This window comes from Salminus brasiliensis, chromosome 24 (genome assembly GCF_030463535.1).
Source record: "Salminus brasiliensis chromosome 24, fSalBra1.hap2, whole genome shotgun sequence".
Taxonomy (NCBI): Eukaryota; Metazoa; Chordata; class Actinopteri; order Characiformes; family Bryconidae; genus Salminus; species Salminus brasiliensis.
Window position 1 is genome coordinate 1,848,751 of NC_132901.1, and position 22,551 is coordinate 1,871,301.

Sequence of the window (22,551 nt, forward strand, 5' to 3'; positions counted from 1 at the left end):
GGTTGCTCGTCTTGCCCTCAGAGTCAAAGTGGATCTCCTGTTCTGTGGGTTTATCCAATCAGGAGATGAAAGAGGGAAAAGTGCTGCTACTGATTCCTGATTCTGGAACTCTTCACCCAGGTAAATCTCATGAGGTTAAAGAGCACATTCTCACATTCTACATTCCAGTGTAGTTTTACTATGTACAGATTACAGCATTCTTTATACGTAGCCTCCATTGCAATGCACCACACTGACGCTAGCGCTAACCTTATATTTGACTAGGATGGATCGCCTTCATCACCTTACTGGTCATCACATTGTTGGCTTTTACTATAATGGCAATCATCTGCATCCCCAAAATCAGAGGTATGAAATGTCCAGTTATCAGCGGATCCTTCAGTCCTAATCAGAACCTTTACATTTTATTGTCAAAATCTAATGTCTGACATTTGCTGCCATTCAGGCCCAAAAGGTCCAACGGCCACATCGACAGGTGAGATTCAGTAGGCTGCATCTAGTCAAATCAATAGATTGAAGAAATCAATCAATATAACATCAAACAGAAGGCTGCATTTATTGCTGTATTAACAATGAAGAAATTGATATTTTCTTTTTTTCTTATGATCCTCCAGAACAAGAAGAACTCCCTCTTATTAGTAAGTACATTTCAGTAACACTCTAACCCTAACTGTTATACTGCATTTTCGATCTTGCTTTAATGCAATTTATTATTGGGTTGTGTTCCTGTTCCGGTAGGTTAATCAGTGAACTCTTTGCCAAATTTTGCAGTGCATTTATAAAAATGGCTACATTTCCACAATTAGAAGCTGCTTAATAACTGAGTGCAAACATGGCTAGCTAGTAGTAATATGGAAAATTGCTGCATTTCCAAAGTCAAATTCACTGTCGCAAGGATGAACAGTCTCTGAAATGGTCTGAATGGTTTGAAAGAAGCTAACCATGAAGAACCCATGAAGAACATATAACCCATCCTTTCTTTCGTAGTGTTAATGTTAAGCCTGTTTTTTCTGCAGGTCCAGAAACAGTTTATAAACAAACAAGTACAGATAAAGAAACACAAGGTATTTTGAAATAATAAAAAAATGGTCGTAATTGTGGCTTGTGCAAACGTTCAGAGACCCTGCTAGGTCAGCACTAAGTAATACCTCATTTGGCAGATATTGAAGCTTACAACCTCTTTTGTTAGAAAAGATTTGTTCATGAGATATAAATGAAATGTTTATTTATGAATGTCATATTTTAAAGGAAATGTCAGCCCTCCACTATCCCCAGAACCTACTGTGAGAGAAAAAATAAGAGCTTATGAATTCGCTCAGACCTCAGGTAACAGTATTTATGAGAAATTCAGTTGAACAAGAAATCATTTCTACAGTAATTTCTTTACCATCCAGACACAAATTTGAATTATAAAACTGTCCAAAAACACAGACAAATCTATATTAGATTATTTATCTATGATTGTAATATTTTAAAGGTGAGTTCAGTCCTCAACCATTGCCTGTTTCTACTGTGAGAGAAACAAACACAGCTGATGGATCCACTCACACCTCAGGTAACAGTATCAGATACAGTGCATGTTATTATATAAACACCAAAACATGAATAAAACACTTCTAAAACAAAGAAATACTGTCATGATAACTGTCCAAAATATTTGGTATATGGTGTATCGAGATAATGTTAAGCCTGTTTTTTCTGCAGGTCCAGAAACAGCCTATAAAGAAACAAGTACAGATAAAGAAACACAAGGTATTTTAAAATAATTTAAAAAATGGTCGTAATTGTGGCTTGTGCAAACGTTCAGAGACCCTGCTAGGTCAGCACTAAGTAATACCTCATTTGGCAGATATTGAAGCTTACAACCTCTTTTGTTAGAAAAGATTTGTTCATGAGATATAAATGAAATGTTTATTTATGAATGTCATATTTTAAAGGAAATGTCAGCCCTCCACTATCCCCAGAACCTACTGTGAGAGAAAAAATAAAAGCTTATGAATTCGCTCAGACCTCAGGTAACAGTATTTATGAGAAATTCAGTTGAACACAAAATCATTTATACAGTAATGGCTTTGCCATCTAAAAACAGATTTTAATTATAAAACTGTCCAAAAACACAAAAAAAATCTATATTAGATTATTTAGCTATTATTGTAATATTTTAAAGGAGAGTTCCCCACTCCACCATGTCCTGTTTCTACTGTGAGAGAAACAAACACAGCTGATGGATCCACTCACACCTCAGGTAATAGTATCAGATACAGTGCATGTTATTATATAAACTCCAAAACATGAATAAAACACTTCTAAAACAAAGAAATACTGTCATGATAACTGTCCAAAATATTTGGTATATGGTGTATCTGAATGTTAAGCCTGTTTTTTTCAGCAGGTCAAGAAACAGCCCACAAAGAAACAAGTACAGATAAAGAAACACAAGGTAACAGTCTGAATTTACAGAATTTAATAAAATTTGGTTATGGCCCACAACATACTCATGATATGGAACATTGCTGCGTTCCTGAAAGCAAATTCACTGTTACAAGGATGAACAGTCTCTGAAATGGTCTGAATGGTTTGAAAGAGCCATGAAGAACCATGAAGAACATTTAACCCATCCTTTAATCCTCAGTGCATACAATTGTATTGCAGAAGTTTGGGCACCCCAGCCAAACAATGTCTTTTGTTGATTTTTGTTGATCCAAATTAGGTAGAAAAAGGGTAAAAAAACAGAAATTAAATGTAAAAATAATCGGAATTGTGGCTTGTGCAAATGTTCAGAGACCCTGCTAAGTCAGTAATTCCCCATTTGGGAAATATTGAAGCTTGCAAACTCATTTGGTAGCTGAGATCATTTGTAACAGGTAATAGTATTGATTGGAAATACAGTTCACCTTCTGTCCTTTACTGTTCTTCATTTCAAATATACAATACAGCATTGTATAAATATACATATATATTTATATGTATATGTATATTTATTTATTCATGGCTTTACCATCTAAACACAAATTTAGAATTTTATTATAACACTGTCCAAAAACATAAAAAGAAATCTGTATCAGATTGTTTATCTATGATTGTAATATTTTAAAGGAGAGTTCAACCCTCCATCATTGCCTGATTCTACTGTGAGAGAAACAAACACAGCTGATGGATCCACTCACGCCTCAGGTAATAGTATCAGATACAGTGCATGTTATTATATAAACTCCAAAACATTAATAAAACACTTCTAAAACAAAGAAATACTGTCATGATAACTGTCCAAAATATTTGGTATATGGTGTATCGAGATAATGTTAAGCCTGTTTTTTTCAGCAGGTCCAGAAACAGTTTATAAAGAAACAAGTACAGATAAAGAAACACAAGGTAACTCAACACCGTTTGAATTTACAGAATTTAATAAAATTTGGCTAATAAAGCAATGATAAACTTTGGGTTATATACTTCCTCATTACTATGATTTCATTTAAATTACATATTATTAATCAAAATGTAATAAATGCATGTGGTATGCATTTATTACATTACACTATTACACTGTTTAACTTCAAACATACAGTCCAGTCTGTTGCAAGTATCTTATATATTAAAGAACGGCCTCAAGAAATAATTTCTACAGTAATGGCGTTACCATCTAGACACAAATTCAGAATTTTAATTATAAAACTGTCCAAAACAAAAAAAACAAATCTGTGTAAGGTTATTTATCTATTATTATAATATTTTAAAGAAGAGTTCACCCCTCCACTATGTCCTGTTTCTGAATGACCGTACGCTTCCATACACCTGCAAATTCAGCTACTTACTTCACACTCTGGCCTTTGGTACACCCATTAATACCTGCTTTGTGACCCATTTTCCATACATTACTAAATAATATCATATTTGGCAGATATCGCAGCTTGCAAACTGTTTTGGTAGCTAAGATCATTTTGTTCATGAGATTGTGTATTTATGAATGTCATATTTTAAAGAAAATGTCAGCCCTCCACCATGCCCAGTTCCTACTGTGAGAGAAAGAAAACAAGCTTTTGAATCCACTCAGACCTCAGGTAACAGTATTTTGTTGGACATACAGTTCACCTTCTGTCCTTTACTGTTCTTCATTTTAAACTTACAATCCAGCCGGTTGCAAGTATCATATATATTGAAGAAAGGCCTCAAGAAATCATTTCTACAGTAATTTCTTTACCATCTAGACACAAATTTGAATTATAAAACTGTCCAAAAACACAGACAAATCTATATTAGATTATTTATCTATGATTGTAATATTTTAAAGGTGAGTTCAGTCCTCAACCATTGCCTGTTTCTACTGTGAGAGAAACAAACACAGCTGATGGATCCACTCACACCTCAGGTAATAGTATCAGATACAGTGCATGTTATTATATAAACTCCAAAACATGAATAAAACACTTCTAAAACAAAGAAATACTGTTATGATAACTGTCCAAAATATTTGGTATATGGTGTATCTGAATGTTAAGCCTGTTTTTTTTCAGCAGGTCAAGAAACAGCCCACAAAGAAACAAGTACAGATAAAGAAACACAAGGTAACAGTCTGAATTTACAGAACCTAATAAAATTTGGTTATGGCCCACAACATACTCATGATATGGAACATTGCTGCGTTCCTGAAAGCAAATTCACTGTTACAAGGATGAACAGTCTCTGAAATGGTCTGAATGGTTTGAAAGAGCCATGAATAACCATGAAGAACATTTAACCCATCCTTTAATCCTCAGTGCATACAATTGTATTGCAGAAGTTTGGGCACCCTGACCAAACAATGTCTTTTGTTGATTTTTGTTGATCCAAATTAAGGAGTAAAAGGGTAAAAAAACAGAAATTAAATGTAAAAATAATCGGAATTGTGGCTTGTGCAAATGTTCAGAGACCCTGCTAAGTCAGTAATTCCCCATTTGGGAAATATTGAAGCTTGCAAACTCATTTGGTAGCTGAGATCATTTGTAACAGGTAATAGTATTGATTGGAAATACAGTTCACCTTCCGTCCTTTACTGTTCTTCATTTAAAATATACGATACAGCATTGTATAAATATACATATATATATTTATATGTATATGTATATTTATTTATTCATGGCTTTACCATCTAAACACAAATTCAGAATTGTATTATAAAACTGTCCAAAAACATAAAAAGAAATCTGTATCAGATTGTTTATCTATGATTGTAATATTTTAAAGGAGAGTTCAGTCCTCCATCATTGCCTGATTCTACTGTGAGAGAAACAAACACAGCTGATGGATCCACTCACACCTCAGGTAATAGTATCAGATACAGTGCATGTTATTATATAAACACCAAAACATGAATAAAACACTTCTAAAACAAAGAAATACTGTCATGATAACTGTCCAAAATATTTGGTATATGGTATATCGAGATAATGTTAAGCCTGTTTTTTCTGCAGGTCCAGAAACAGCCTATAAAGAAACAAGTACAGATAAAGAAACACAAGGTATTTTAAAATAATTTAAAAAATGGTCGTAATTGTGGCTTGTGCAAACGTTCAGAGACCCTGCTAGGTCAGCACTAAGTAATACCTCATTTGGCAGATATTGAAGCTTACAACCTCTTTTGTTAGAAAAGATTTGTTCATGAGATATAAATGAAATGTTTATTTATGAATGTCATATTTTAAAGGAAATGTCAGCCCTCCACTATCCCCAGAACCTACTGTGAGAGAAAAAATAAAAGCTTATGAATTCGCTCAGACCTCAGGTAACAGTATTTATGAGAAATTCAGTTGAACACAAAATCATTTATACAGTAATGGCTTTGCCATCTAAAAACAGATTTTAATTATAAAACTGTCCAAAAACACAAAAAAAATCTATATTAGATTATTTAGCTATTATTGTAATATTTTAAAGGAGAGTTCCCCACTCCACCATTGCCTGTTTCTACTGTGAGAGAAACAAACACAGCTGATGGATCCACTCACACCTCAGGTAATAGTATCAGATACAGTGCATGTTATTATATAAACTCCAAAACATGAATAAAACACTTCTACAACAAAGAAATACTGTCATGATAACTGTCCAAAATATTTGGTATATGGTGTATCGAGATACTGTTAAGCCTGTTTTTTTCAGCAGGTCCAGAAACAGCCTATAAAGAAACAAGTACAGATAAAGAAACACAAGGTAACAGTCTGAATTTACAGAATTTAATAAAATTTGGTTATGGCCCACAACATACTCATGATATGGAACATTGCTGCGTTCCTGAAAGCAAATTCACTGTTACAAGGATGAACAGTCTCTGAAATGGTCTGAATGGTTTGAAAGAGCCATGAAGAACCATGAAGAACATTTAACCCATCCTTTAATCCTCAGTGCATACAATTGTATTGCAGAAGTTTGGGCACCCCAGCCAAACAATGTCTTTTGTTGATTTTTGTTGATCCAAATTAGGTAGAAAAAGGGTAAAAAACAGAAATTAAATGTAAAAACAATCGGAATTGTGGCTTGTGCAAATGTTCAGAGACCCTGCTAAGTCAGTAATTCCCCATTTGGGAAATATTGAAGCTTGCAAACTCATTTGGTAGCTGAGATCATTTGTAACAGGTAATAGTATTGATTGGAAATACAGTTCACCTTCTGTCCTTTACTGTTCTTCATTTCAAATATACAATACAGCATTGTATAAATATACATATATATTTATATGTATATGTATATTTATTTATTCATGGCTTTACCATCTAAACACAAATTTAGAATTTTATTATAACACTGTCCAAAAACATAAAAAGAAATCTGTATCAGATTGTTTATCTATGATTGTAATATTTTAAAGGAGAGTTCAACCCTCCATCATTGCCTGATTCTACTGTGAGAGAAACAAACACAGCTGATGGATCCACTCACACCTCAGGTAATAGTATCAGATACAGTGCATGTTATTATATAAACTCCAAGACATGAATAAAACACTTCTAAAACAAAGAAATACTGTCATGATAACTGTCCAAAATATTTGGTATATGGTGTATCGAGATAATGTTAAGCCTGTTTTTTTCAGCAGGTCCAGAAACAGTTTATAAAGAAACAAGTACAGATAAAGAAACACAAGGTAACTCAACACCGTTTGAATTTACAGAATTTAATAAAATTTGGCTAATAAAGCAATGATAAACTTTGGGTTATATACTTCCTCATTACTATGATTTCATTTAAATTACATATTATTAATCAAAATGTAATAAATGCATGTGGTATGCATTTATTACATTAGACTATTACACTGTTTAACTTCAAACATACAGTCCAGTCTGTTGCAAGTATCTTATATATTAAAGAACGGCCTCAAGAAATAATTTCTACAGTAATGGCGTTACCATCTAGACACAAATTCAGAATTTTAATTATAAAACTGTCCAAAACAAAAAAAACAAATCTGTGTAAGGTTATTTATCTATTATTATAATATTTTAAAGAAGAGTTCACCCCTCCACTATGTCCTGTTTCTGAATGACCGTACGCTTCCATACACCTGCAGATTCAGCTACTTACTTCACACTCTGGCCTTTGGTACACCTATTAACACCTGCTTTGTGACCCATTTTCCATACATTACTAAATAATACCATATTTGGCAGATATCGCAGCTTGCAAACCGTTTTGGTAGCTAAGATCATTTTGTTCATGAGATTGTGTATTTATGAATGTCATATTTTAAAGAAAATGTCAGCTCTTCACCACGTCCAGTTCCTACTGTGAGAGAAAGAAAACAAGCTTTTGAATCCACTCAGACCTCAGGTAACAGTATTTTGTTGGACATACAGTTCACCTTCTGTCCTTTACTGTTCTTCATTTTAAACTTACAATCCAGCCGGTTGCAAGTATCATATATATTGAAGAAAGGCCTCAAGAAATCATTTCTACAGTAATTTCTTTACCATCTAGACACAAATTTGAATTATAAAACTGCCCAAAAACACAGACAAATCTATATTAGATTATTTATCTATGATTGTAATATTTTAAAGGAGAGTTCAACCCTCCATCATTGCCTGTTTCTACTGTAAGAGAAACAAACACAGCTGATGGATCCACTCACACCTCAGGTAATAGTATCAGATACAGTGCATGTTATTATATAAACTCCAAAACATGAATAAAACACTTCTACAACAAAGAAATACTGTCATGATAACTGTCCAAAATATTTGGTATATGGTGTATCTGAATGTTAAGCTTGTTTTTTTCAGCAGGTCAAGAAACAGCCCACAAAGAAACAAGTACAGATATAAAAACACAAGGTAACAGTCTGAATTTACAGAACCTAATAAAATTTGGTTATGGCCCACAACATACTCATGATATGGAACATTGCTGCGTTCCTGAAAGCAAATTCACTGTTACAAGGATGAACAGTCTCTGAAATGGTCTGAATGGTTTGAAAGAGCCATGAATAACCATGAAGAACATTTAACCCATCCTTTAATCCTCAGTGCATACAATTGTATTGCAGAAGTTTGGGCACCCTGACCAAACAATGTCTTTTGTTGATTTTTGTTGATCCAAATTAAGGAGAAAAAGGGTAAAAAAACAGAAATTAAATGTAAAAATAATCGGAATTGTGGCTTGTGCAAATGTTCAGAGACCCTGCTAAGTCAGTAATTCCCCATTTGGGAAATATTGAAGCTTGCAAACTCATTTGGTAGCTGAGATCATTTGTAACAGGTAATAGTATTGATTGGAAATACAGTTCACCTTCTGTCCTTTACTGTTCTTCATTTAAAATATACGATACAGCATTGTATAAATATACATATATTTATATGTATATGTATATGTATACTTATTTATTCATGGCTTTACCATCTAAACACAAATTCAGAATTTTATTAAAAAACTGTCCAAAAACATAAAAAGAAATCTGTATCAGATTGTTTATCTATGATTGTAATATTTTAAAGGTGAGTTCAGTCCTCAACCATTGCCTGTTTCTACTGTGAGAGAAACAAACACAGCTGATGGATCCACTCACACCTCAGGTAATAGTATCAGATACAGTGCATGTTATTATATAAACTCCAAAACATGAATAAAACACTTCTAAACAAAGAAATACTGTCATGATAACTGTCCAAAATATTTGGTATATGGTGTATCGAGATACTGTTAAGCCTGTTTTTTTCTGCAGGTCCAGAAACAGTTTATAAAGAAACAAGTACAGATAAAGAAACACAAGGTAACTCTACACCGTCTGAATTTAGAGAATTTAATAAAGTTTGGCTAATAAAGCAATGATAAACTTTGGGTTATATACTTCCTCATTACTATGATTTCATTTAAATTACATATTATCAATCAAAATGTAATAAATGCATGTGGTATGCATTTATTACATTACACTATTACACTGTTTAACTTCAAACATACAGTCCAGTCTGTTGCAAGTATCTTATATATTAAAGAACGGCCTCAAGAAATCATTTCTACAGTAATGGTGTTACCATCTAGACACAAATTCAGAATTTTAATTATAAAACTGTCCAAAACAAAAAAAAAATCTGTGTAAGGTTATTTATCTATTATTATAGTATTTTAAAGAAGAGTTCACCCCTCCACTATGTCCTGTTTCTGAATGACCGTACGCTTCCATACACCTGCAGATTCAGCTACTTACTTCACACTCTGGCCTTTGGTACACCTATTAACACCTGCTTTGTGACCCATTTTCCATACATTACTAAATAATACCATATTTGGCAGATATTGCAGCTTGCAAACCGTTTTGGTAGCTAAGATCATTTTGTTCATGAGATTGTTTATTTATGAATGTCATATTTTAAAGAAAATGTCAGCTCTTCACCACGTCCAGTTCCTACTGTGAGAGAAAGAAAACAAGCTTTTGAATCCACTCAGACCTCAGGTAACAGTATTTTGTTGGACATACAGTTCACCTTCTGTCCTTTACTGTTCTTCATTTTAAACTTACAATCCAGCCGGTTGCAAGTATCATATATATTGAAGAAAGGCCTCAAGAAATCATTTCTACAGTAATTTCTTTACCATCTAAACACAAATTTGAATTATAAAACTGTCCAAAAACACAGACAAATCTATATTAAATTATTTATCTATGATTGTAATATTTTAAAGGTGAGTTCAACCCTCCACCATTGCCTGTTTCTACTGTGAGAGAAACAAACACAGCTGATGGATCCACTCACACCTCAGGTAATAGTATCAGATACAGTGCATGTTATTATATAGACTCCAAAACATGAATAAAACACTTCTAAAACAAAGAAATACTGTCATGATAACTGTCCAAAATATTTGGTATATGGTGTATCGAGATACTGTTAAGCCTGTTTTTTCTGCAGGTCCAGAAACAGCCTATAAAGAAACAAGTACAGATAAGGAAACATAAGGTAACTCAACACAGTCTGAATTTACACTACTGGACAAAGTTCTGCTGGTACAGTGCAGTGAGTGTCTCGTTGGATAAGTCACAAGGCAGATGTTAATGATTGGCTGTAGTGTCAAGGACATAGCCGAATCTGCAGATGTATGGAAGCGTACGGTCATTCTGGTCTACCAGCAGTGGCAAAAGTCTTAGCCTACAATACATTCTCGTCAGTTTTGTTTGAAAGACCATCAACATATGAAGCAGAGTGGCTCACAGGAAGCCTATGCTCACTTCTGTTGAAAGAATGACCAGACTGAGGAGAACTGGGATTTCTGCCACTGCTGGTAGACCCGAATGACCGTACGCTTCCATACACCTGCAGATTCAGCTACTTCCTTCACACTTTGGCCTTTTGCACACCTATTAACACCTGCTTTGTGACCCATTTTCCATACATCCAACGAGACACTCACTGCTTTGTTCCACCTCTTCTAATCTAATAATAAAAGGTAATAATAGACAAATTCAGGACTGAACAATTCAGCAATTCAGCTACATTTCCTGTAACACCAAGAACTCACCAAGTATAGAGTGCTAGTAATGGCTTAAATATTCTTTTACATTCTTTTATTTTCTTAATCTGTTTTAATTGAATCATTTTTTTCTCCAGTGGCCATCAAGCCAGATTAATCAGAGTCTGATCTGGGCGTCCTGTTTAAAGAAAGAATGAGAGAAGGACGGTATTACTGGGAGGTGACTGGATTGACTGGATTAAAAGTTCCTACTGCATGTTCCAGCGACCGAAAAGAAAATGAATGATCAAAATCTAATTATGAAAGGAACTGTTTACAACAATGAAATGGTTACCTTTATACTATTTAACATTTTTATCCAACGATCAATAGAAACGAATGTCGTAAATTAAGTACTGTCATTCAGCTGTAAATCAGGGGTAGCCTGACCTGCTACTGGGGATCCTAGAGAGCTCAGATCCAATATTTGATATTCAGATGCTTCTAAAAGTCTTCGCTCAGGTTGTTAGGCTGGGGTTGGAGCTAAACTTGACACGGTGGTAGATCACCGGGTCCAGGATTGGGCACCCCAGCTCTCAACTTTTATCTTTTGTCAGTGAATAATATATATTTTGGTTTGTTAATAGAAAAAAAGTTGAACATATTAAATAACTCAAATGTATAGACTGTTTAATAATGATTGCTAATGGTTTTATCACTGGTAATTATGCTTGCAATTATGGCTGATTTAATGTTCCCTTATGTTATCTACTGCGGGGAATATTTTTCACTATGTATAATATTTTTACATATTCCATATATATTTCTGTTACATAAATACATTTTAAGATTCATGTATATCTTTGGAGAGTCAGTGTATGTCTTCAGAGAGTCACGTTACCTGTGTGTTGCCAGAACTTGTTCCTAATTCACAGCGAACTGTCCTGTGAACATTTTATGTCCTATAGAAGGTTAAAAAAATACATTATTTTGGACAAAAAACAAACAAACCTATATATACATGGATCCAGAAGAAATGTGGTAATCCTCAGTACTGTATTAGGCTTAAAACAACACTAGGAGGTCACATTTGGTCACTGTTTTGTGGACAGAAATGTTTTCTGTTTAATAGTTATAGTATTAAATGTAATGTAATGTATTAAGCATAAATATTTTTCTGATTTAATAAAAAAAAGAACTGAGCAGTTTTGTCACAGTTTTGTCACAGTTTGTTTAAGAATCCTATTAGCACTAAGATTAATATAGGGGCTTGTGGTATGGTTGACGTTCACATTTTTTATTGCATTCTTTTAAACAAATATTTCTCGCAACAAATAACAATAACAAATTCTGTCAAGTAGGGATAAGCTTCAATGTTTTATTATTGAGTAATAATATCTATATTATACATGTATCAGAAAAATACACAACAGTTTATGCGTTTGATTTTATGACATAATATGGATAACCTTTTTTAATGCTTAAATTGTTGTATGGAAGTGTTTGCTTTATCAATGTTGGCCTCACCTGCCTGAAAATAAAATAGTTATTATTAAGTAAACATTTAACTAATAAAGAAATAGTATAGTTTTATTAACAGTTAAACCCTTACTCCATTATCTCAGTTCTGACTGACCTTGCTTAAAATAAGAAAATCTACCCAGCAACACATATCACTTCTCTGTTCTGATTGGCTGCCTTGCGTTGAGAGCGGTGGGAAATTAACCAATGATCAACCGTAACTGTAAAATCAACCACTAACAGAGAGACTACACAAAAAGTCTACCCAGCAACACATCTCACTTCTGATTGGCTGCCTTGCGCTAAGAGCGGGAAAATTAACCAACGGTTCAACTTACTGTAAATCAACCGCTAACAGAGAGGCCAGACCGAAAGTCTACCCAGCAACACATCTCACTTATGATTGGCTGCTTTGCAGGACGCGGGAAATATGAACCAATGACCGAGCGCAACTGTAAAATCAACCACTAACAGAGAGACTACACAAAAAGTCTACCCAGCAACACATCTCACTTCTGATTGGCTGCCTTGCTGAGAGCGGGAAAATTAACCAACGGTTCAACTTACTGTAAATCAACCGCTAACAGAGAGGCCAGACCGAAAGTCTACCCAGCAACACATCTCACTTATGATTGGCTGCTTTGCAGGACGCGGGAAATATGAACCAATGACCGAGCGCAACTGTAAAATCAACCACTAACAGAGAGGCTACACAGAAAGTCTACCTAGCAACACACCCAAGTTCTGATTGGCTGCCTTGCTGAGAGCGGGAAATATGAACCAATAACTGAGCCACGATGGTGAATCAGCCGCTAACGGAGAGGCCAGACCGAAAGTCTGCCCAGCAACACATCTCAAATAGGCTAGCTAATTTAACTAGCGCTGGCTAAAAGAGAGGAAAATGAGGGGGGAAGACCAGCAGACGCGCACTGTGAGGAGAAAATTACACCAGAGACAGTTTATCAGGAGGCTGGACACTTTTTATTCCCCCCTTTTTCCCATTAAACCATACAAATGGCTCTTAAACTCTGAAGGACCAGCCACAGCGACATGGCTGCCCTCAGTTTCTCCTCAGAAACTTAGCTAGTCCCTGCTTGTGACTGTGGAGCTTGTAAGTATGACAGGATTTCAGTTTAAGTGGTTTTGGTCAGAAACAACTGTTATTATTTACAACATTTTTAAAAATCAGGTAGCTATATTTAGGTAGAGCTAGCATTACTGCAATAAAACACAAAGCAGAGTATTAGAATTAGCTAGCTAATGTTTTTACTCATAAAAAGTTTTCAGTTTTTCGTGTATGGATGAGAAAAAAAACATATAGCTAAATCACTTCTATTATAAGTATATTACATAATTACTAATTTAGCATTTTCATTAGAGCGCCTTCATTTTGGAGTGGCTCGGTAGCGCCCCCTAGTGGCGGGTGTGAAGAAACCGAAAGAGAATCCAGTGGCAACTTACTTTCCTCACAGCAATTTCTCCTGACTTACTTACCTTAAAGAAAAACATTCATGAAATTCTGTAACGACCAATAAGAAAAAATAAAACATAAATTATAAAACACGGCCTTTAGTTGTACATTTGATTTTAGTGTAAAATAATCCAAGATAAAGGTAAATACTTTACTAATTAAGCTTAAAACAGACTAATTTAGATTTATGCACTATTTTACTGATAAAGTCTGAACAAAAATTCTATATTTACCCTTTAAGAAGTTAACAGTAAATAAACTTTTATGTGTAATTATTTGGATCACATCGCTGGATGTTTGATTTTATTTTATTTATACATTTAAAGAAAACAGGCAGTAAAATACATGTATATTTTAAAACTATTATTTGTTCAAATTAGTTTTTATGAAAATAATTTGGCAATTATCTTTAGACCTGCAGATGAATGACTCTTTAGTCATTAAGGCACCGTCTAAAAGTGCACAAATTTTAGGACTGGTTACTTTGAATTGACCAAGAAATGCAAAGTATGATCACTTTCATTAACCATCATTAATCACAATTAATTTCATTAGTCACTTTTATTATTGCAGCTTTGTACAACTTCCTAAATAGTATATAATAACTCCTTAAATCATAATTAATATGCTTTAGAAACGTAAATGCTTTATGAAATGCATTAAAAATGACTTTTATTAATGGAATAACACATTTTAACACATTGGAAGTTTTAGTAAATTCCAGGTCCAACATTGAAGGTTGTATTAATCACCATACAAAATATGATGCAAAGCCAAGCCAATAAATTTAGTAATTAAAATAGTAAAAAAAAATAGTAAATTAGTAAAACTAAAAATAGTAGCGCATCTTCAGATCTTCAGATCAACTAAATAACTCGGGGGTTTGTGTTCTGTCTCCAGGACTGCTGAGATCTTAGGTCTGCTCCTGTTGTGGACCTTTATTTAATGAGAAATCGAACAGATAGAGCCGTTAATCCAGGTAATGTCCCGCGCAAAGCCGGGATTACCGTCCTGGGGCGGAGCTTTGTCCCTCACCTGGACTCTCGCGACCTTTGAGCGTTTTTTTTGCGCGCGGTCGTTACAGGTGTTAACAGGTGAGCTCGCGGTCAGAAAAACGGACAAACTCCGGGTTTAGGTCGGTAAAACGGAATCGTGTCGTGTTTAACAGGAGGCTGGAGGTAGGAGGCTGCAGGTATTTTGGTTAAGGTGGGCTCTGGGAAGATCTGGACTTTGCTCACGACCCTCCGTTATGGCCCACTGACCTCACGCGACGGTAAACTGTGATTTTACTCCGGACCTGTGATTTAACTGCAGCGTTTATCAAACCATGTCGTTATGTTTCCCCAATGGGTTTCTGATTTTTCACTGTAATCCTTTTAACACTTTAGTAATTCTTCTGAGCTTCTGAGCAAAGTGAAAGTAAAAGTAACTGGCCCTTCAGATCATGCAGATCATCCTACAGGATGTTTATAACTTTTATAACGGGATTTTATTTTTTATTTAAAAAGCCATGACATAAAATAATTAAGAAAAATGGCTTTTAAGCCTAATGGAATTAGTTTTTAAGTCATTTTCAAGAATGCAGTATTTTACATGTGCTTTAAGACATTGAAGTTACATCTTAATAATTACTAAACATATGTATTACATGTTAACTTTACAGCTGGGCCCCACAGTTTACCCTCAGTACCCACAGTTAAGCCACAGATCTCTCCTATAGCTGTCCCTCATCCTGTAAGTTGTAAACTAGGGTTTGTTTTATAATTGGATGAGCGAAATTCCAAACAGATGCTTTTAGGCATGGTAACATTATTAACTCCAATTTGGCAGCAGCAATATGATGGACGCAATTAAAGAAAACAACAAAAATCACACATTAAAAAATATGTGGATTTTTAACTACTACTACCATTTAACTGCTAGTGCAGCTGCTTTTATTAAAGTGATTCTGGATTTCTCTTCACTTTGTTTTTTACAGCGGTAAATAACCACAACCTAAAATGACTCAAAAAATAAAGCAATACAGGTTGCTTGTACAAAAGTCTAAATTGTATTTGTGCAACCAGGCACTGTTCACCTCTGAACACAGTGCTCTGAAAGTTTGACACAAGTTAGTGTCCGCTAAGTGTAATAAAATAATATTATTTTTCCATTGTGACAGTGATGCTTGTTTTACTGGTGATATTTGATCTTCTCACTTCTTCAAGTGCAGGTAATTCACCACACCTTATAAGACATGTTTAATGTTTTAATGTGAAATTAAAAACTTTAAGAACAAAAAAATTCTGTCTCTGTTAGACACCTTCTCTCTGGTGGTTCCTGATGGCTCTCTATCGGCACAGTTGGGATCTTCAGTTGTCCTGCCCTGTGCACTTTCTCCTTCACTGGACTCTAAGGACTACGAAATACGCTGGTATCGTCCGAACAACGAGGACAACCCAGTTCTTCTGTACAAAGATCTACAGGTCCAGGAGAACGCTGGACATCCCCAGTACAGGGGCAGAGTGTCTCTGGTTGGGGATCTGCTGAAGGGGAACGTCTCTCTGAAGCTGGAGAACCTCACACTAGCAGACAGAGGAGAATACGTCTGCTTTGTGAGCAGTTATAAATGGTATGAAAAGAAAAGTGATTTCCTCACCATTCCAGGTAAGACGTCATTTAACATACAGGAAGAGTACAAATAATGTACTAGCCATTTAGCCATGAAAACCTCTTATGGATACACTTTGTTCACCTTGCTCTGTTCTCTTCGATTAATGGAAAGACAACCCCAATTGGACCACCACTGACCAGATATTATTTGAATGGTGGTTAATTCTCATCAGATAGATATTTTGGGATCACCATCAAACTTAGCAGTGACATGAATCTGTATAAAAACCCCAGCAGCATCACTGTACCTGATACACTTGCACTAGCGCCATGCATAGACTTCAGTGAACACTACCATATCGTTGTCACTGCTGTGCTGAGAACCAACCATAAACCCAGTAATATCTGGTCAGCGGGTCAATTCATTTCCAACCAGCAAGCGCAGAAGAATAATAAACAAAAACAGCCCCCCCCTCGAATACAGAATACATTTTTTAACAGAAAAGGACCCAGAGGCCTTGACATCTAACCCTAATATCAGACTGGAGTGTTTGGAGCTCCAATTTTTCAAGAGACTTACTTTCAGTGTTTCTGTAGAAATCTGCAGGAGGTCTTTGAAACTCTTTGAAGTCTGGACTGACTTGTCTGTTTGCTTTTCTCTGTGAGAGCTTCTTGATCAGCTCCACACAGCAGAGGGATGGACACAAACACCTCTGAATGTTTCAAGACCTGAATTGTAATCTCACATTAAAACAAATAACTTTTTTTTGCCTGTTTTGACTGGAAATTAAATGAAGAATGAAGTCCCAGACTTTTGCAATATATTGAATATTGAACAAACCTTCTTTACACCAGTGGTCGGATCACCTCCTCTCCTCACATTGGGTGATGTTGGAGACCAAGTGAACATTACCTGTGAATCTGGTGGATGGTCACCAAACACCACCCTCATCTGGAAAGGCAAAAGAGGAAGAGAACTCAGGAACAGTGTTGATCACTACACAGTAGGTTAGTTAATACTGTTTTGATGTTCTGAAATGGAAACCATCGCCTAGCTGTGTTACAGGGTATAGTCCAGAGATTATGATAGTTAAATAAAACCTAGATAAAACCTAAAAAACAGTTTTACACTTTGTAAGGACTTACTCAACAATATATAGCAGTATATAGCTTTTATAATGGCTCTCAGTGGCTCCCAGGCAGTCCAGAGCAGGGTTGGATGTTTTTTTCTTTTTTTTTAAGGTCCATGCAAACCAATTTGTAAACCACTGCTGTGGAGAATTTGCCAAAAAGTAATTTTGCTACCTTTAGCCGATGTGAACCCTACCCCTCACTTCCCCTCACTCTCTCTGCTCAGACTCTGAAGGCTTGGTGAGTGTGAGCTCCTGGCTGATGTTCTCTCCCACTGGGTCAGAGTGGATCTCCTGTTCTGTGGGCTTATCTGATCAGGAGATGAGAGAGGGACGAGTGCTGCTATTTAAACCTGCTTCTGCAACGCTTGAACCAGGTAAGTCTCATGCCAATCATTCTTTGTTTTTTTTATTATTGTTATTATTTTACCACTAACACCATATTATATCTGTTATATCAGGAGTTTCTCCAGGATGGATAGCCTTCATCATCTTACTGGTAATCAGTCTGTTGGTATTGGCACTTCTCATCACCCCCAAAATCAGAGGTAAGAAATGTTGACTTATGAGTGAATCCTTCAGCTCTAATTAGAAGATTAACGATATGATTTCTTTTGGAATATAGGCCAGATTTTGCCAAAACATCAAAAGGCGACACCAACAGGTGAGACTTGGTTTCGAGTTGTGGCTAGGTTGCTTCTTCAGCATCAAATCATAAAGATTTCAGAAAGCAAAACACCACTGGATTTATTTCACAAAACAACTACTTATAAAATATATATATTTTTATTTGTATCTTTTTTTATGGTCGTTTAGAAGAAGAAGCACATCCTTTTGTTGGTGAGTAGATTTGGATAACAGCCATATCATTTCACTGCATTTTCACCATTCTTTAAATGTCATTATTTTTGGGGGGATATTTTCACATTGTTACTTTAATTTGATGGATTCCTTGGCTGGGGCTAAATGAATGCTATTTAATTTAAAGTGTGGGAAATCTAGTTCACTTCCTTTACTGTTCTTTACTGATCTTTAATTCACATCTATAAACCAACCTGTTGCAAGTATTATATTGAGGAATGGCCTCAAAAAATCATTTCTACAGTAACGGCTTTACCATCTAAACACAAATTCAGAATTCTAATGGTAAAACTGTCCAAAAACAGGAAATCTGTATTCATCTATAACTGTAATATTTTAAAGCAGATTTCAACCCTCCACCCTTCCCAGTTTGTACTCTGAAAGAAACTAACACAGCTGAGGAATCCACTCAGACCTCAGGTAACGGTATCAGATACAGTGCACTTCATTACACTTGAAATTCTCAAGTATTATTGAACACGTAACCCATTTAGTAATCTTATGTACATACCACACATGAAAACGTTGTTGTTTTTAGCTGATTTTTGTTTTTAAAATGACTGTTTTTAAAATGCATATATTTCTGCAAAATATGAACCCTCCCTAACTAATTTGTCTCCTTTGTGAGGAGGGTAATTTAATAATTGTCCTACACACAGGACTTTCAAGTTTGTTTATAAATGCATGTGTAAATGTCCTCATCAGGCCTTGACTGGGGCTAAATGAATGATATTTACTTTAAAGGAGAGGTCAGTCCTCAATCAAGTCCAGTTTCTACTGGGAGAGAAATAAACAGAGCTGATGGAGCCACTCAGACCTCAGGTAACAGTGTTTATTGGAAATGTAGCTCACCTCCTTTACTGTCCTTTATTTCACATCTACACTGTCAGTCTTTCTTGTTGCAAGATAATATTGAATAACAGCCTTAAAAATAATTTCTACAGTAACGGCTTTACTATCTAAACACAAATTCAGAATTTTTATGATAAAACTGTCCAAAAACAGGAAATCTGTATTCATCTATAACTGTAATATTTTAAAGGAGATTTCGACCCTCCACCCTGCCCAGTTTGTACTCTGAGAGAAACTAACACAGCTGAGGAATCCACTCAGACCTCAGGTAACGGTATCAGATACAGTGCACTTCATTACACTTGAAATTCTCAAGTATTATTGAACACGTAACCCATTTAGTAATGTTTTGTACATAACACATATGAAAATGTTGTATTTTGCTGATTTTTGTTTTTAAAATAATTTGTCTCCTTTGTGAGGAGGGTAATTTAATAATTGTCCTACACACAGGACTTTCAAGTTTGTTTATAAATGCATGTGTAAATGTCCTCATCAGGCCTTGACTGGGGCTAAATGAATGATATTTACTTTAAAGGAGAGGGCAGTCCTCAATCAAGTCCAGTTTCTACTGGGAGAGAAATAAACAGAGCTGATGGAGCCACTCAGACCTCAGGTAACAGTGTTTATTGGAAATGTAGCTCACCTCCTTTACTTTCCTTTACTGTTCTTTGATTCACATCTATAAACCAACCTGTTGCAAGTATTATATTGAGGAATGGCCTCAAAAATAATTTCTACAGTAACGGCTTTACCATCTAAACACAAATTCAGAATTTTAATGATAAACTATCCAAAAAAAAAAAACAGGAAATCTGTATTAATCTATAACTGTAATATTTTAAAGCAGATTTCAACCCTCCACCCTGCCCAGTTTGTACTCTGAGAGAAACTAACACAGCTGAGGAATCCACTCAGGCCTCAGGTAATGGTATCAGATACAGTGCACTTCATTACACTTGAAATTCCCAAGTATTATTGAACATGTAACCCATTTAGTACCCATTTATGTTTTGTACATACCAACATGAAAGCGTTGTTGTTTTTAGCTGATTTTTGTTTTTAAAATGACATAAAAATTGCTAAAAATGCATATATTTCTGCAAAAATATGAACCTGGACTTTCAAGTTTGTTTATAAATGCATGTGTAAATGTCCTCATCAGGCCTTGACTGGGGCTAAATGAATGATATTTACTTTAAAGGAGAGGTCAGTCCTCAATCAAGTCCAGTTTCTACTGGGAGAGAAATAAACAGAGCTGATGGAGCCACTCAGACCTCAGGTAACAGTGTTCATTGGAAATGTAGCTCACCCCCTTTACTGTCCTTTACCTGTTGCAAGTATCATGTTGATGAATGACCTAAAAATATATATATATATGTTATATGTATTTATATAAATATATATGCATTTTTGTCTGAGAACATAAATGTGTATGTAAATTATTTTCTTTGAACGTCACATTTTAAAGGTTCACGCCTTTATCAAGTCCAGTTTCTACTGTCAGAGACAGAGAGAGCATCTTAGAAGTTGACATTTATGAGACATAATAATTTTAATATCAAAGCCATTATAGGCAAATTCAGTACTGAGACATTCAGCAGTGAACGCTCCCAGTTGATAAAACAAAGAGGAAAAAAAGGGATATGATCATTGTGTGATGATTGTGTGATGAATGTTAAAGGCGAGTTCGACCCTCCACCCTGCCCAGTTTGTACTCTGAGAGAAACTAACACAGCTGAGGAATCCACTCAGACCTCAGGTAACGGTATCAGATACATGTGTAAATGTCCTCATCAGGCCTTGACTGGGGCTAAATGAATGATATTTACTTTAAAGGAGAGGGCAGTCCTCAATCAAGTCCAGTTTCTACTGGGAGAGAAACTAACACAGCTGAGGAATTCACTCAGGCCTCAGGTAACGGTATCAGATACAGTGCACTTCAATATAGAGACACCAATACATTAATAAAAGAGTTTAAACCAAAGAAAGTTTCTAATGTGTTTCATACAAGCAATTTTGATGGAACATTTAAAAGGTAACGTTAAGATTAAAGATGTGCGTTTTATCCATCTGATCCAGAAACAAGCTAACTATGTAGCCTTCTTGCATTTTACAGCTGCATGTTTAACATCCCTGATCACCCAAAAATATATATAAAAATATGAAATTATTAGGACTAAAATATAATACATGCTGTTTATCCTAAAGGACAGTTCAGCTCTGCATTAAGCTTCTCAGCTTCTGCTCAGAGAGAAATCCCCAGAACTGATGCTGCCCCTCCGACCCGAGGTATCACCATCACATAAATCACTGCAGTTCTAAAGTCCTTCATTCCTGCTTTTGGTCTGATTTTCTGAATCACAGGAAAATATCTTTTCACACTAACATGAATTTTTCTTTAAACAGCCTCAGAAAGAAGGGCCAAAGAATTAAATGCAGAAGGAAATGCAGGTAAACGTTCATCCGTCCTTCACGTGTTTGTTTCCATTAGTAGAACATTTTTATACCAAAAACTGATTCACTCCTTCTGTTTCTAAACCACCTCTTTTGTCCAGACTGGGACAAGATGCTCGACTGCAGAGGTAAGAAAGGCAATATTCTGCCTCCCCCAACTCTCTGCAGAAACCCCATTATTAATAACCAGCATTCTTTTACTTTCTGAATCTGCTGGTTTAAATTTGCTGTATTTTTTTTTCAGTGGCCATCAAGGCAGGTCTATCAGATCCTCATCTGGGCGTCCTGTTTAAAGAGAGAATGAGAGGAGGACAGTTTTACTGGGTGGTGACTGGACTGACAGGATCATCAGCTCCTGCTGCATCACTCAGCAAGTCTGTACCATATCAATGTCCAAACTCCTGGTATGTTGGTGTAATCAGTGAGACGGTGATGAAGAGCAGAGTTCCTCTGACTCCACAGAACAGCTGCTGGGTTCTTCACTATGATAAAGAGAACGGGTTCTATGTTAATGATCCCTCTCAGACTCCGGTTCTAGTGAGAGATCGGTTCACTAAGCTGGGAGTGTTTTTAGACTGTGAGAAACACACACTGTCGTTTTATAGCCATGATAAACGGTCCCATCTCTACACCTTCTATAATGTAGACTCTACAGAACCACTGGTCCCAGTTGTGTTTCCTGGACTCAAACCTAAATATTCACTTGAAATATTAAATGCCTGAGTTCTGACCCAAGATCTGTCCCCT

General features: G+C 35.5%; 1 protein-coding gene and 4 long non-coding RNA genes across 6 annotated transcripts; all 5 read left to right on the forward strand.

Moving 5' to 3' along the window:
- Positions 1–1,475: 1,475 nt before the first annotated feature.
- Positions 1,476–2,435, forward strand: LOC140547048 (uncharacterized). The gene is made up of 4 exons (XR_011978384.1): positions 1,476–1,555; positions 1,705–1,752; positions 1,938–2,015; positions 2,393–2,435. It is a non-coding gene; the product is annotated as an uncharacterized lncRNA (long non-coding RNA).
- Positions 2,436–3,093: 658 nt separating this feature from the next.
- Positions 3,094–5,271, forward strand: LOC140547047 (uncharacterized). 2 transcript variants are annotated; one of them, XR_011978383.1, is made up of 6 exons: positions 3,094–3,174; positions 3,325–3,372; positions 3,981–4,058; positions 4,289–4,366; positions 4,512–4,562; positions 5,221–5,271. It is a non-coding gene; the product is annotated as an uncharacterized lncRNA (long non-coding RNA). The 2 variants fall into 2 exon arrangements; XR_011978382.1 differs by having other exon boundaries at positions 4,515–4,562.
- An 889-nt stretch (positions 5,272–6,160) lies between these two features.
- LOC140546955 (uncharacterized) lies at positions 6,161–8,307 on the forward strand. The gene is made up of 5 exons (XR_011978375.1): positions 6,161–6,186; positions 6,842–6,919; positions 7,070–7,117; positions 7,726–7,803; positions 8,259–8,307. It is a non-coding gene; the product is annotated as an uncharacterized lncRNA (long non-coding RNA).
- A 663-nt stretch (positions 8,308–8,970) lies between these two features.
- Positions 8,971–9,921, forward strand: LOC140546956 (uncharacterized). The gene is made up of 3 exons (XR_011978376.1): positions 8,971–9,044; positions 9,194–9,241; positions 9,848–9,921. It is a non-coding gene; the product is annotated as an uncharacterized lncRNA (long non-coding RNA).
- Positions 9,922–15,034: 5,113 nt separating this feature from the next.
- On the forward strand, positions 15,035–22,527 carry LOC140547211 (uncharacterized). Its single transcript, XM_072670801.1, has 20 exons — positions 15,035–15,185; positions 16,074–16,124; positions 16,211–16,558; positions 17,360–17,512; positions 17,862–18,011; positions 18,096–18,182; positions 18,260–18,298; positions 18,451–18,474; positions 18,838–18,915; positions 19,240–19,317; positions 19,538–19,615; positions 19,886–19,963; positions 20,198–20,272; positions 20,552–20,629; positions 21,032–21,109; positions 21,187–21,264; positions 21,559–21,639; positions 21,757–21,801; positions 21,906–21,932; positions 22,049–22,527. Exons 2-20 carry the CDS (start codon positions 16,076–16,078, stop codon positions 22,525–22,527), a joined length of 2,103 nt encoding a protein of 700 aa, XP_072526902.1. The 5' UTR covers positions 15,035–15,185; positions 16,074–16,075.
- The last annotated feature ends 24 nt before the right edge of the window (positions 22,528–22,551 follow it).